This window comes from Tasmannia lanceolata, unplaced genomic scaffold (genome assembly GCF_043159265.1).
Source record: "Tasmannia lanceolata isolate RefF3 unplaced genomic scaffold, GAP_Taslan_0.1 ptg000037l, whole genome shotgun sequence".
NCBI classification, from domain to species: Eukaryota; Viridiplantae; Streptophyta; class Magnoliopsida; order Canellales; family Winteraceae; genus Tasmannia; species Tasmannia lanceolata.
Genome location: NW_027518714.1, coordinates 15741039 through 15757931, shown reverse-complemented (window position 1 = coordinate 15757931; position 16893 = coordinate 15741039). Strand labels below are relative to the sequence as shown.

Genomic DNA, 16893 nt, shown 5'->3' with positions numbered 1-16893 from the left:
AATGATCTGGTTCAGTGTGTGAACCATTCATCACACCCATGCTACCTGCTTAGGGTCCACTACCCCAGTGGCTGAGAGCCACCCCATGGCGTGTATGGAGGCAAGTCGGATGCTGGTTGTCTCCAGGAAGAGATGTCCAGACTTAACCCCAACCAGGAACATTCTAGGTCTGCAAAGAGCTGGAATTTCATATCTCCCCGCCCCTTAGGATCTGTGAATCCATGGGCATGACCATTCCTATGATGCTGCCGAAGGAAAACGTGTGTCAAATGGAAATGAGCACATCACACACTCCTGTATAACACCCAATAAATGTCATGAAACGAAATACTTTATTATTTAAAATCATTTCAATATTATAATTACTGGCTTGGCATACACTCACTTATCGGTATGCTCCTTTAAATGGAGAGTAAAGGAACCACTAATCATACATACTATCATCAAAATTCAACCTCTACTTTGAAAGGGGAGAAAAGAGTGAAGTTTCCAACAACAATGAAATCTATCTGGTATTCTGGTCATTGTCCAAGCCATCCCGAACAAATCTAATAGAATGGACCAAATCCTCGACCAGGTAGGCAATGAATGAGCCAATGGTCCATAATCCTATACAAGAATAAATATTTTCATTTAGCTAGCCGCACTTTCAACCCCACTTGTAAGCTTTAGCATAGCCACAACCGAAAGCCAGATGAGGTATTCTCAATCTCAGGAAAGCATATCTCCTTGCCCCACTAATTGGTAGGCTGAACCAGACCAGGCGTCACTTTTTTCAGAGCCCCTTGTATGGTAGGGCAAAGAAAGAATCACAGGGAACAACCAACTCAAATAGTAGAGTTGGTTGATGGGTTCCTCTTTCAGACCCTCCCCTACCTGGAACGCTAAAATAAAGTTTTTTAAAATGAAATTCTGTTTTGTTTTTGTTTTTTTTTAAATTGATTAAAGTGAAATTCTGTTAATCAAAGATAACCAATGTTGAAGCTAGCAAAGACACAATACAAGGAGAAAACGGGTAAGAAAATGAAAACAAAATTACAATTTAGCATCTCATGGCTAATCATCAAAACCAACCTAGAAACATCAAAACTAGGCAGAAATGTTTCCTTGTGAATATGAGAGAAAGAACACTCGACATCCTATAACATGTCAATATAATTGCCATAAAGTAGCATCTAAATCTCAGGAGGGGGGAAGGGGGGTGCCACACCGGGAGCTAGTGCTTCCGATCTGAGAATTGTTCCCCGGAGGGGAGGGACCAATTTGCTCTCTATAAAATGATTGGGCCTTGGACGAGTTTTTAATCCACAAACCTTGACACATTACGCATCTATTTGGGATTTTCCATTAGCACCCATAAGATGATCCATCACTAAGAGTTCATTGAGAGACAAAATCTATCAAAATTCATAACAAAGAAGGAAAAAACAAGATTGCTACGAACAACCATACCAAATACCATTTCAAAAATTTGGGCATCATTTCCAACTCCTCCAAATGCAAATATCCTCTATAATCTTTTCATATTCTTTTCATAATAAATATATGTGTGTGTTAGGGCAAAGAAGCTAACACATAACATTTCATTCTGAAATCTCTTTGTTAACATGGTATCAGAGCCCTAGGGAACTCCTCCGTCGCCGTCACCTCTCTTTGTGTCCCTCATCTGCCGCCCGCACTTCCGCCGACCCTTCATGAAACCCTAACCCCAGCCCCCTTCGACAAAGCAACAGGATTGCGCAGCCCAACGGAACGCGTTCCCCGTAGGAACTTTGATCTGCTCTTCCCCCTCCCCCAACACACAAAATCACTTTCTCGGGAAAAAATTTCTAGGCTTGTGTTCTGCCACCCACACTTCTTTTTTTCCTGCCCCCTAATCCCTGGGTTCCCAGGTAAGCCTCCACAGAATTTTTTTATTTTAGATTTCGGATTTGCTCACCCCCCCCCCCCCCCCGCAAGGGGATTTCTGTCCTTTCCTGTCGGCCCTCATAACTTCGATTTTGGGGTGATGAGTTGAGCTTTAACTCTATGTTTCGTTGTATTTCCACAAGTATGGGGCTTCGTGCTTGTTCTTTCGGTGTCCTTCCTCCGCTGGATGTTTGTGGTTGTTCCCTCTGGTTGTGTCTCCGTGGTGATTTGCTTGCCTATATTTGGCTGCCCTTTCTTTGGGTGTTTGTGATTGTTGTGGTGTGTGTTATTCGGTCTACTTCACCGACATCCTCTTTGAGTTTTTGTGTTTATTATGGCCTTGCCATCGCTTCTTCCACCGGTTCAGTTCCGTTCCCGATGACCTCTATGACATCCATTAAATTGGATGGTGCTAATTACTCTGCTTGGAGTCGTTCTGTTTCTCTCTATCTGCGAGGTCAGGGCAAGTTACGTTTCATCACTAAAAAATCTTCGGAATCCGAAAGGTGCTGGGTATGATAAGTGGAGTCAGGAGGATGCCCAGCTCCAGTCTCTTCTCTGTCAGAGTATGGAACCAAAGATTGCGAGCCACATGCTATGTCTAGATACATCACGAGCAGTCTGGTTGCGTGCTGAGACACTCTATTCCAGCAGCAACAATCTCACGCGAATTACTGATGTTTACAGTGAGTTCTTTCGTATCTCGCGTGGAGATAAGACAGTCGATGAGTACTACTCGAACTTTGTTGGCCTCTGTGAGCAGATTGATATTTAGCATCCACCGACCTTAAGGTCTAGGCTCAACAGAAGAATGAGCTCCGTACTACTCGTTTTTTGGATGGCTTAGGGCCTGAGTTTGTCCTTCTTCGGCAGTAGATCCTTGGCTTAGGCACGCTCCCATCGTTGGATGAGATCTTTTCTCGCGTTCATCGCGCTCTACGTATCGATCAGGCTATCTCCGTTGCTGGCGACCAGTCCGCCTTTGCTGCCCGGTCTGGTTCCTTTCGGGGCACTCGAGATCAGGGCCGTGGTCGCGGTCGTCGAGGACAGGGTCGTGGCTTTGGCCGAGATTCAGGGGGAAGCCGTATTTCTGGGGGTCAGCTCACGTTATTGCACTCATTGTGACGTAGAGGGTCACACTATTGATTTCTGTTACGATTTACATCCTGAGCTGCGTCCCACTCGAGCAGCCCACTTCGCTTCTGAGACACATGTTGCACCTACTCCTGCTACCTCAGACACCATAGTCGTCTCTCGAACTGAGTATGAATCACTTTTGCAACTATAGGAGAAAGGGAACAACCGGCTACTCAACTTGCCACAGAAGGTAGCAATCCATCTTGCTCCCTTAGGTGAGAAAGCTGGCCTCTACTACCTGGATGATGCTATCACTCCCACAGCGTTTAGTACCTCAGCAGATTCCTTTCTATGGCACTGCCGGCTCAGTCATCCTTCTTATGAGCGTCTGCAGCGTTCTTCAGTTGTTTCTGGTGTTCTTAGTCCTCTTCATTGTGAGTCCTGTCAGTATGGAAAACACCATCGTGTTTCCTACCTGTCTCGTTCTGTTAGTCGTGTCAGTAGTCCTTTTGAGTTAATACATTCTGATGTTTGGAGTCCATGTCGTACTCCTTCTATGTTTGGTGGGAAGTACTTTGTTATTTTTGTAGATGATTTTTCCAGGATGACCTAGCTTTATATAATAAAGGATCGTTCTGAGCTGTTTTCTACATTTTGTTTATTTAAAGCTAAAATTACACATTTATACTCATGTTCCCATAAATGTTTACGTACTAATAATGCCCGTGAGTATTTTTCTGATCGGTTTGGTTTTCAGGAGTTTCTTTCTAGTCGTGGAATTATTCATCAGTCGTCTTGTGCCCACACTTCACAACAGAATGGTGTTGCCGAGCGGAAAATACGGTATCTTGTAGATATGGCTCACTCCATTCTGTATCAGATGCATGTTCGCAAACATTTTTGGGCTGATGCTATGCTTACACCCTACTTTCTGGCTAATCATCTACCATCTTCAGTTCTTAGCAATCGATCCCCTTTTTCGGTGTTACACCCTTCTGGGGATCCATTTACATTACCTCCGAAGGTGTTTGGGTGTGTTTGTTTTGTTCAGGATCTCACCCCAGGACTTGATAAATTGGCCCCAAGGGCAATCAAGTGTGTTTTCCTGGGTTATTCACGAACCCAAAAGGGTTACCGATGCTACAGTCCCCAACTTCGCCGCACATTTATTAATGTTGATGTCCCCTTTTTTTAGGATACTCCTTATTTTCCTGCTTCCTCTTCTTTACCGGTATCTCCTCCTCCGTTGCCATTGCCGGTTCCGGTTCCGGTTCCAAGTTTGCCACCAGATCAGGTTCCGGTTCCACGTTTGCCATCGGATCAGGTTCAGCGTCCCGTACGGGTATATACTCGCAAGCATTCTACTACTTCAGTTGAGCCTTCATGCCCTGCCATCTTCTCTAAGCAAGCAGGTCCGTCCGTCTTTACCCTCATCCTCTGATGATGCTGCTCAGGTTGATGACTCTCCTGATGCCCCCATTGCGAGCCGTTCTCGTTCTCGTATCACTCATCACCCGATTTCTGATGCAGTCAGTTATGCTCAGTTATCTCCTTCGTATACCGCATTTATCTCATATTTGTCATCAATTTCTATTCCTCGCTCTGCTCGAGAGGTTATGCTTGATTCAGGATGGTGGGCAGCTATGGAGGCTGAGATGGATTCCTTGGCTAAAAATCAGACATGGCAGTTGGTTTCCCTTCCTCCTGGTGCTCCGGTAGTCAGATGTAAGTGGGTGTTCACCGTCAAATACCTACATGATAGCTCGGTTGAGAGGTTAAAAGCCTGTCTTGTTGCAAAGGGCTTTACTCAAACTTATGGGATTGATTATGTTGAGACATTCTCTCCAGTGGCAAAGATTCCGTCCATCCGTGTCATGATTTCTTTGGCCGTGAATCAGTCTTGGCCACTATATCTGTTGGATATCAAGAATGCGTTCCTCCATGGAGGATGAGGTGTATATGGAGCAACCACCAGGGTTTGTTGCTCAGGGGGAGTTGCAGCATACCGTCTGTAAGCTTAGAAAGGCGATTTATGGTCTAAAACAGTCTCCCCGTGCTTGGTTTGGGAGATTCAGTGAGGCCATCCTTCGATTTGGTATGAAACAATGTGTTGTAGACCATTCTGTGTTCAGCTCTCGAAGCAAGGATGGTCTGATTCTCCTGGTTGTATATGTTGATGACATTGTTATTACAAGGAATGACAAAGCAGGAATACAACGCCGCAAAGATTTCCTTCCGAATGAATTCAGCACAAAAGACCTTGGTGTTCTAAGATACTTCTTAGGCATTGAAGTGGCATATTCAAAAAAAGGGCCTATCTTTGTCCCAAAGGAAATATGCTCTTGATATTTTGGAAGAAACAGGTCTTCTGGGGGCAAAACCTGCACAGACTCCTATGAATCTGAATGCCAAGCTTTCACCTGATCAGGGGGAGCCACTAGAAGATCCTGGTCGATACAGACGGTTAGCAGGACGGTTGATCTATCTCACAATCACTCGTCCGGACATTGCATATGTTGTTGGTGTAGTTAGCAAGTATATGAGTGCGGCTCGGACATCACATTGGTCAGCAGTGATTCAAATAGTGAAGTATCTGAAGAAAGCTCCCGGGAAAGGTCTTCTCTTTTGGAAGCATAACCATTTGAGAATTGAGGGATACTCTGATGCAGACTGGGCCGGATCTCCTGCTGACCGGCGATCTACTAATGGCTATTATACCTTCATAGGTGGAAATCTAGTATCTTGGAAAAGTAAGAAATAGGAAGTTATATCATGATCCAGTGCAGAAGCAGAATACATGGCTATGGCTTACACAAGCTGTGAATTAACTTGGCTACGATCGTTTATGTCAGAGATTGGATTCTCATACTCCTCACCTGCGTCCCTCTACTGTGACAACAAATCAGCCATTCACATAGCTATGAATCTGGTATTTCACGAACGAACTACGCATATATAAGTGGATTGTCACTTTATTGATCACAGGATTCAAACAGGCCAAATTCAAACCGAGTTCACTCGAACGAATGATCAGATTGCAGACATGTTTACCAAGCCGTTGAATGGAGTTCGATTGAGTGACTTATGTAATAAGCTGAGCATGTATGACAATCATACTCCAGCTTGAGGGGGAGTGTTAGAATAAGCTTATGTAGCCTAAGGGCATTATAGTCTTTTCATAATAAATATATATGTGTGTATTAGGGCAAAGAAGCTAACACATAACATTTCATTCTGAAATCTCTTTGTTAACAGGTACGATGCCTAAGAACCCCTTGCTGTGATGCCTTGGGTTTAGGTTAGTGAGCTTCCGACCTTGCTATTTTTTTTCTAGTTTTTCCCATAAATGGTCTTCCCGGGAACCCGAAAATCTCTCTTGCATTATTTTCCGCTCATCTTCTCCACAGAACCCCTCAAATGTTCATTAAAAAATTCTCAACCGAGTAGCCCTATCACATGTCTCTCTCGTTTTGTCCCAAAACTCATTTTACAGCTTCCCGGCATCCTTCAAAAACCTCTCGGCATATGTTTGCAACACTCTAAACCTACCCTAAACCTAGTAGAAATATTTTTTTAATCTCATGACATTTTTTTTTTGAAAGATAATCTGATAACGTTTATGAACCAAAACCTAATTTTTACCAATCCTTTTCATTCCTAGCATCCCTTCTCTAGACCCACCCTGCATCAGATTTGGTATAGGAGAGAAATATCGGTTCAACCTGCGATCATCCTTCATCAATTTGGTATCAAAGCTTAGGGTGGAAACATGTTGTCTAGATGCATTGAAGATAGAGTAGCTGAGATATTGGAAAACTAAAACTCCAAATTTGATGGGTTGCTATGTCACTTGGATCGTACTCACCAAGATTTTATGCACCTCTTTTAGCCAAGACTCCACAGGTGCACAGATTCGGGAGTTTGTGCCTAAACAATTATTCCCAATGTCTTTTATGGAGAGCGTGCAATTAAAGCAACAGACTAGGGCAGTTATCGTCATACAAAGCTGGTTCCGACAGAAGTTAGTTCGTGAACATTATATGAGAATCAAGAGACCAACAAATGTCATACAACACGCCTGGAAGAGGAAAGTCGCTCGATATAGTCAGTAAGAGCTTCAGAATACACCAAGAAAGTCATCGATCGTAATGTTTGGACCCCTACCAAATTTTTACTACTTGCTCAAGGATACACAAGTACAAGCCTACAGACTTAAGGAAGCAGAAGAACCAAGTTTTTCTTTTCCCAAGCAGACACGTCATCGGGAATACATCGAAAGCGCACATGGTGATCACACTACTTCAAACCAACGGCATGACTGCCGAAAGCTACTAGTGCGTTGGAAGTACCTAGTTCGTTGGAAAGGAAAACTGTAAGCGACACGTGCGAGGATTCCAGCTGAAGAACTCATACTCATCACGCAAATCATTTTATTCGACATGGTCGAATCTTTTCAAGTCGGGGCAAATGATGGGGACCATCCTATGGCTATATTTTAATTTTTAAGTGTGTTTTAGGTGCCTTTTAGGCCCTTTAAGTTATATTAAGGGTATTAGAGTCTTTTTACATCAAAATAGTTTATGTTCTTTGAGTTATGTACGTTTTAAAGAGGTCCCACATGTCTATTACGGGATTTTTTAAGTAGGAAGCAAGTAAGAGGGTAGTTTGGTCCAAAGGTATTGGTTTTTTTTAGGGTTTGAAAAAGTTCAAGTTCTCTTCTTCGTTCTTATATATTGTAAGCCCTAGGGCACTTTTCAAAAAAGAATGCTATATTATGATGATGGATGGATGGATGGATGAATGAAAGATTTGTAAATTTTTCCTCTTTTGTGGATGTGATGTCTACTCTTGCAATGGTGTGATGCCTTGATCTTCCCTAAGGTGTGATGCCTAAGAACCCCTTGGTGTGATGCCTTGGGTTTTGGTTGGTGAGATTCCGACTTTGCTATTTATCTCTTTCATATTTCTTTTTCTAGTTTTTCTCATAAATGACCTTCCCGGGAACCCGAAAACCTCTCTTGCATTATTTTTCGCTCATCTTCTACACATAACCCCTAAAATATCCATTTAAAAAATTCGCAACCGAGTAGAAACAGCATTCAAATCCATCACAATCACATGTCTCTCTCGTTTTGTCTCAAAACTCATTCTACACCTTCCCGACATCCTTTGAAAGCTTCCCGGCATCCTTCGAAAACCTCCCGCATATGTTTGCGCCAATCTAAACCTACCCTAAACTGAGTAGAAATATTTTTTCAATCTCATAACATATTTTAGGAAACAAAACCTAATTTTTACTCATCTTTTTAACGCCTAGCGTCCCTTCTATAGACTCACCATGAATCAGATTTGGTATAGGAGAGAAATATCAGTTCAACATTCGATCGTCCTGCATCACTCTTTTTGTCTGTAAACTCGGATATTTGATAGTTCCACTTCAGTAAGCTTGGTACACCAACCAAAAGGTGAGAGTTTCCTCTTCCACCTTTATAATATATTTTTAAACCTTCCTGCCATTCCAACCAAATCCCATAAGATCGTAAAGGCTAGGGGATACACAATGAGAGCCCCATATATGAAAGTTGGCATAACATCCCATACAAATCTCAAATAAGAAGCAATTTTTCAATATTAAATCTTCACCCAATGTCAATATCTTGGAAAATCAACATCAATACAAGCTTCCAGTCTCCATATGATAACAGGATGAGAGATTCATCTTCCACAATTATTAGTTCTAAACCTCCACATGTACCACCAAATCACATAATGATTTTGACAGGGAAGCACGGCTACGAAAGCATGTCTTCTCAATCCCAGAAAATAGGCGATTGTTTTATGCAAGATCTTCTCAATTTCCATCCATTGGAGCTTTGTGAAGCAAGGCAAGCTTTTTCTTGCCTTTGAGACCTTATGTGATAATGAAAAATCAGCACATATGACCATAACTTTGTTTGACAATGAGATATTGGATCCGAATATAAGATTTTGGTGCCCTGGTGGGAAGCTTCATTAGACGCCACTATATGGACATAAGGCTATGTAACAATTACAGCCAAGTTAACTGGACTGGCAAACCCAAACAGAGTAAACTTACGGCAGGATTTCAAACTTATTACATCCATACGATGAGGTTAGGTACACAATTGGCACGTGTCTACTCACAAGAGAGTACACATTAGTTATACGGAACTCACAAGCATGTGAAGGGACAAGATGATAGCTACCTAGGCTAGTCCATCACATCTCTAAAAAATATATAGAAAGCATGCTTTCCTACAGCTTTAGAACTTAATAGTAAGAATGACATCCCCAGGGTGGCACTCCCTCTCTGACTACCAACTCCAAATCCTACTTCCACTAACAAACCTCCTATTCTTCCTACCAACTGACTTTACCCGTATGAACCCATTGAACCACCAGTTCAGTCAATTTTCTGGTTCTCAAAAAATTAGTGTCATTATATAACACAAACACTCCAAGTTGCACTCCTAAAATTGTTTTAGAACCTTCACTTGCACTCCAATCTTACAACTACAGCAACAATTTTATGTTTATTCACAATGTTACCAACTAAGGTTTGACATCACTAACATCAGTTACAAAAAAAAAATATTTCCATGTAACACAGGCCAGATCAATTATCAGACCAGGATGAAAACATGGCCAAGAAGCCATAAATAGATTAAATGAAAACTTAATAAAAATTGGACATAAGACAAAAGTAACCTCGCTTTAGATAGCACTACCTGGTCATCAACGACAAGAGCATTCTCAGACTTGTGCCAGTATTCACGAAGCTTGTTAACAGTACTTAAATAATCATTATCTAAACCAGGTGGAAGCCCTCCAGGCAACTTTGACAGCTTAGGAAGAGGACCTTGTCTTTCTTTCAGTACCTGCAAATTTATGATTATAGATTTAAAAGCTAACACAAAGTCGGCAACTTGAAACGATAAAATGTGAGAAAATTTACACTATTAAAGGGTGTGTACCATCAGGGGAAAAAAAAAACAAGTCCCTTTAGATGCTGGAAATAGGGCCCTTAAAACCTCATGACCAGATGAATAACACAAAAAGCCCGGTCATGATCCCCATCAAGGGCGTCTTCTATTTGTTCTACTAATGCATTAAGAGGATTGAACATCCAACGCTGATAATTCGATGATCAGTGACCCAGTTCACTACATTTCACACATTTGATCATGGTAATTTGTGGTTTGGGTTCTAAAAATCCACGGCCCACACTTGACACACCAATAGGTGGTCTAGTGGTTTTTCTCTTAGGTGGAAGAGTGAGAAGCGGTCGACTAACCACAGTCCGTCTACTGGATGAACTAGGTGGGACTTGATCCATGTCTCACCGCTGAGACCGCTGGGACGGCTTCTCGGCTTTCAAAGCCAATCGAAAGGCATTGTCCAGAGTGAGCAAAATATGAAGGGAGACAGACTTCTGGATCTAGAAAGGAAGCCCGTCAATAAATCGAGCAGTGGCTTGCTCATCGTCTTCAATTATGCCATTACGGACAGTCAAGAGGTGGGACTCTTCCGTGTAATCTCTCATGAATTTCACACCTCGTCGTAGGCCTAATAGGCTTTGATATTAATTGGCCTTGAAGTCAGTCGAAAGGTATTTGCTTTAATGTTGTCCTTCATCTTGGTCTGACTGTCGATCTTGGATTTACTTCTTTGACGTCCCCTGAACTGAGCTTGTTTCTACCAAAAGAGGGCAGCACCCTTCAGTTTCAGTGTCACAAACTAGAACCTTTTGTCCTCTGGGAGTTCTTCCCATTCAAAGAAATGATCAATGCTAGCAATCCACTCGAGGAATTCATCAGGGTCAAGGTGACCCTTAAAATCCTCAACATCAACCCTAGTGCCGCAGTTGTGTGATCTCTCTAAGGCTCTCACGAGCCCATCCTCAAACTGGGGTCCGAACCCATCGTAGATATGCCTTGGCCCCTTATAAAGCTCAAATTCATCTTTCGGGTCGGATCAGCCTTCAGAGGAGGCATCTACACCTAAATATCGGTTATCGGTCTCGGAACAGGTGGATGGGGAAGGAATGTCAGAATAGGTGGCACAGTGCGTCCAAGAGGTATTAAACCTAGGTGAACACTGATATGGGTCAGTGCGGTGCTAATATCGGCCAACATGTTGGAGTGCAGGGATTGAGCCTCCAGCTCAATAGCCAAGGCTTTGTTCTTCAACCTGGAGGCCGGAGGTTCAATCACAGCATACCTACCAAAAAAACATGTTGGAGTGCTGATCCAACGTAGCCTGTGTGTTCTGCTACCAGGCCCCTCTAGGCTAAGGTCAACCTAGGCCCCGATGTGTAGCATTGGCCTTGTTAGCCACGGCCAAAACGGACGGGTTCAAAGTGCAGGCTAAGACAACCTTAACTAAAGGCTAAAACAATCCTAGACAACAGAAACAACACCTAAATTGACCTGGACAGATCCTATGCCCCATAAACATTACCGGGAAAAGAAAAAAAAAAAAACTCAACTCCTACCTAAGACAGCGCTAATTGATGGAAATGAAGATAACCCTAAGTGAAAATCTAGTGAACGCCTCGACGGCATATAGTTCTGGAGATGACTAGGAATCAGAGCACTGGGCTCTCTGATACCAATTGGTGCAAAGTTAGGGTTTTTACATGTAAAATTGGTCTTAAAAATAAGAGGAGTTCTAAACTGAAGGGCGCCCTTGCAAAAAAGGGATGAAACGGAGCCCCCCATTGGTTGTAAATCACCAAAGTGCATTTGAAGTCCTTCTTTGGTGATTTACAACCAATGGGGGGCGCCCTTTCATCCCTTTTTTGCAAGGATGCCCTGCATTTTAGAATTTCTCTAAAAATAATCCATCATCAAGATTAATTCAACCTAAAATAAACATGCGAAATAGCTCGCATCCAAAGAAATCAGATCTATAAAATAGGGCAGCAAGTCACACAATCTGTCAATAGTCTAATAATAAATGGAATCATAAAATACTATGGCCCAAAAATCACCAAAGGTAAATAGTCTCAATATAAAATATGGGTAGGTGAGTCGCTGATCCAAAGGGTAAAGGTAGCAAAACCACATCTATAAAGTCAAGAAGATGAAGTAGGACAGATCTCACCCCAATGGTGCCTGCATCAACATCAAATCTGGCAATATAGAAGGCCCAAGAGGAGGTGGAGAAGTAGCAGAAGTCATGATCCGTCCAAGGACTACATCAGCCATCAATATCACGAGCCAAAGTCGGGAAACTATGATGGAAGTATGTGTGTGGGCAGCAGTGGCAGCAAGACAAGCAAAGTGGTGATTAATGGCTACACTAGAAGTTAAGATATCTCTATGAGAAATCAGTGGTACAGTACAGCCCCTATAAGCAGAAGGACAGTCCAAGAAGGGAAGGAGGTGAGATGACTAGAGAAGGGAGATGTGGAAGAAGAATGGAAAAGCTGCAACAGTGAGGTTACCAGCCATACGAAGGGAAAGAAGGGACAGGAAAATAAGGGCTGGCTGTTGGCTGAACAAAGGTACAGGAAGTTATGGACAACAGCCAAGAATAGGGTAGTTGTGGTTCAAGGAAGGGGAGGGGAGGTAAAGAATGACTGTTGACAATGGGCAGTCCCAATAACTGCAGGATGACAAGGGAAGGAGAAAGAGAAAAGTTGAAGAGAAAGGGAGAAAAGTTGAAGAGAAAGGGAGAAAAGGAAGAGAAAGGGAGAGGAGCAGGAGAAAGAGAGGAGAGAGGAGGAGAAAGGAGGTGGGAGAGAAGTGAAGAAGAATCACCAACCTTGCAGCTCCTCTTGTGTGTGTGTGAGCGCGCGCGCGTGTGTGTTGATCATGGCTGGATCACATCAAGAGTTAAACCAATGGATTCTCCAATGGAAGTTGTTAACTAACCAACTTCTCCAAAAGCTTAAGCTGTTGGAGAAAGGCGTTATTTATCTTTTATACTTTAACACTCCCCCGCACGTGTGGCCTACTTGGCAAACACGTGGCATATGTGGTCCCACTTTGGGCCGACCATCGCATGTGGATTTTTGCTATCCGGGAGTTTGAACTCGAGACCTTTGGCTCTGATACCATGTTAACTAACCAACTTCTCCAAAAGCTTAAGCTGTTGGAGAAAGGCGTTATTTATCTTTTATACTTTAACAGAAGTGAATCGTCATCTTCATGCAGATGAGAGGATTCTTTCCTGTAATGTTAGTTCCATCAACAGCTTATTAAAAGTTGATTTATTTAACTATCAAAAGGTGAAATTTTAAGTGCTAAGTCGAGGTTGTTTGCTATTTCGTGCATGTCTCCTAGAGATTGTTAGCTACTCAATCAAGGTTGTTAGCCTGCTGAGCTAGTTTACGCATGTCCATGGAAGTTGTTCATAAGATACATTGAAATCTTAAGGCAACATTTTATAATTTTCTAAGTATAGACAGCTATGTATTGGTTGTAATAGATATGTTGGAGGTAAATTCATTAGGGTATAAAGCAAGAAATAAATTATAGTTGCACATTCAAGTGCCGAAGCCAAATATCGTGTTATGGCTCACAACGCTTGCAACCTGATTTCTCTAAAGCATCTTGTAAATGAGCTTGGTTTTCTCATAGTTTTAAATTTTCTCCAAAACTGACACAAGACGAGCAAAATGTTTCCATTTCCATACAAACAAAACACATAGAAACCAAAACGTATAGTGAAACTAAAACCATCAAGTGTGTTAGCAGTATACTATACCAATCCCATTTAAAAAATTTATAAAAAATAAAAAATAAAAAAAGCAGTATACTATACCAATATGTGTTACATAATTATATTTATATAAATTGCAAGTGAAATGCCGTGTATGTATCATGTATAAATATTTATACGAATTACATGTGAAATGTGATATGTGTTGAACTATCATGTCCACAACAACACATGTCAATAGGTGTTCGATGTTGTTAAATCATTATGGGCATTTTTCATGTTTCTGTGATGGTTTTTTAGTGTGTAATTGAGATTATTCTAATGCTTTTTGAATTTCATCTTAAATGTCCATCATTTGCATATGTTTTCCATATGTTTGTGTTTGAGCAATTTTTCTTATTTTTTATTTTTTAGTTTTCCACGGAAATTTCAAACCGAACCCAGCATGTTTCTATTTCCATCACGACCAAGCGCATATTGAAACTGAAACATGAAAACTTGGGTTTTCTATATGAAGATGTGTAATGATAACCAAAGCTGCAATGCGCATCGCATCTAAATGAGCCAAGGCATATAAAGTTGGATAATCACTTTGTAAGAATGACTGTGATATCCAGGGAGAATGTACTCCACTTGTTAATCAGTCGAGGAGTTGGGGCATTTTCACAAAAGCCCTTGGTTACAATTGTTCGAAGACCATTGAGTCATTGACATGCTTGGAGTGTTATTAGTTATAAGCAATGTTAAGGGTAATTTTCCATTTCAGTGTTGTGATTTTGTGATTTTTTGTCATTAGCCTATGAATGTATTATCAATGACAATGAACAACATTAAAACAGTACACGCATATACTTTTATAAATTTTATGCATTCAATCGTTTTTACTTTTAAGCCTCAATGGCAAGAAAACTAATGCCATATACCTCAGAGTTGCGCTTAATGCAGCCCACCTATAATCTTACTTTGGAAATATAGATTAGAATACATGACAAGAGACCCAAATGGCCTCAAGTGCTTAATACATTATCTATCGTTACCAACAAGGAGAAGATAAAAACTTTTTGAAGGAGCGATTCTAGAAAAAGAGATTTTGTTTTCACATTATGGTCATATAACAGCCTCTGGTGGTCACAGGTTTTCACATTAAGTTATGTGCAACTAGTTGGACAAAGGCTTAGTTGAGTTGAGTTTTTATGTGCAATATGACCATAATGTGAAAAAAAAATCTCTTGTGGTCACGGGTTCGAGTCACGTAAACAGCCTCTCTGCAAGGCTGCGTACATCTACCCCTCCCCAGACCCCGCAATGGAGGGAGCCTCATGCACTGGGCCACTCTTTTTATTATGGTCATATTGTTAGTGAACAAATCTGCCAGTCAATGGTTAAAGCTTAATAACCAAGTGAAAATTGAAGTGCCAACTGCCAACCTCCCAAGTCCCAACGAAATGACAAGCAAGCTTAATAGATTTCAGCAGAAAGAACAGGCTAGGTGTCCCATCACTAACGAAAACTTTACTGGGACATAAGGAAGAAGTAAAATTAACACTGATCAAGAGAGTTTCATGGCTCAACAGTGACATTGGACTGCACGAATAAAGACCAACAGCAAGCAATAATCAAGAAAAGAATCACGGAGAGAAACTCCTCAAAATACAACGGAATAGAGATTTCCACTAATGCTACCCTCACACACACACACACACAGACATCCTGGCACACACACAAACGCGCAAATCCAGTAGCTTCGGGATACATGTAGATTGAAAATATAGATCTTTGCACGACTTCAACTTGCAAGAAAAAATAAACACAACAAATTATGCACGACAAAATGAAACACGAAAAGAGGAGATTCATCCCAAACTAACATCCAAGGCTTAAATAACAAGAAATAACAAAAAAATTAAGAAAAATTCTAAAAGTCAAAATCCAAAGGCCATATTAAGAAAAGATCAATATACTCATCAAATGTCAATGGCCTAGAGAACAAATAATAATTTATATTTGTAATTGTGTGTTGAGAAGCACCTTATCGGCTCTAGAGGGATCAGATCGTTTCTTTGCTTTCTTACGACGGCCTTCATAATCACTTATGAGTTTCGTAGCTTCAGGTGAACTTAAAAAGGATGCATTCTCCAACTCCCATGTAGCATGCTCATAACCAAGTCCATTCCATTTCACAAACCATTCATAACGGCAGTTTAGAAAATCACCGCAATGCTCTGGTGATATCAATAATCTTCTCTGCAAAAGACGTTTGGGCACAGTCCACTCCAATTTCCAAGTTATGGCCTGTAAAAAACTTGGAAGCGTAAGTATGATAAACATGAGAAGTTTCCACTTACAGCATGCAGGAAACATATAGTACAAGAACGGTAATTAATTGTCTGATGAAACTTAATATCAAGAGGTAAGCAACCTTTTCTCTCTGATGCCTCTTATTGAATTTGGCAACAAGCATAGGAGCTTCACGAAGAAGTTGATTCTCTGGAACCCAACAGTTATGCACGTGAGCAAGGCCCCTGTATTTAACCAAATATTGCTTCTCCGTCTGCACTCCTAACACCACATTACCAAGTCATCATCAGCGGGACCACCTCCAATATCAACATACCAGTTAACAGAAAAAGGTACAAGCCCAAGCCCAAGAGCCAATCCATATATGACATTAATTGCAGATGCATCCTTACCTTTGTCATCTGACACCTCTGCTTCTTTAACATCCCAAATGTATTCCACTCCTTCAGACACCGAATGTACACCAGACTCTATCTTCTTCTTAACACACCACAGACAGTACCAAATTCCAGGTGGAACATCTTTTAGAGGAGGATCAAGACAACTGATATGATAGCTACTCCTGCAGCCTTTGCCATCGCAGCACCTAACATAGACCAAAATTGTTATATTTTGTATGTTATAAGGCATCAAATGCAACAAAAAGCATATCAATAAAAGTTAAAAAATGGGGGGAAATCTAACGGCTAAAATGAAACTTTCCCAACTTATTTCCACCACTAATTTGCCCTCGAACACACAACACATTCTGGTAACAACCAAATTTAAAGCATTGCTAGTATTATATCATACAACTTTTAGAATATTAATTATAGGAATGAGTGGAAATTATACAAAATGCATTGGCAATAATTGACAATCTTCACTGAAGTTTTCAAAAAGAAATCCACTATTCCAAGATGGAAAACAAACTAAAATAGA

At 41.2% G+C, this 16893-nt stretch overlaps 1 protein-coding gene across 1 annotated transcript in view; it reads right to left on the bottom strand.

Moving 5' to 3' along the window:
* LOC143860127 (uncharacterized) overlaps nt 1-16893 on the bottom strand; it is a 69398-nt gene that overhangs the window by 35823 nt on the left and 16682 nt on the right. The window contains exons 8-11 of the mRNA XM_077370661.1: nt 16365-16558; nt 16094-16233; nt 15703-15966; nt 9735-9884 (exon numbers count right to left, since the gene is read on the bottom strand). Coding sequence (XP_077226776.1) covers nt 9735-9884; nt 15703-15966; nt 16094-16233; nt 16365-16558 — 748 coding nt within the window. The remainder of the gene's footprint in view (nt 1-9734; nt 9885-15702; nt 15967-16093; nt 16234-16364; nt 16559-16893) is intronic.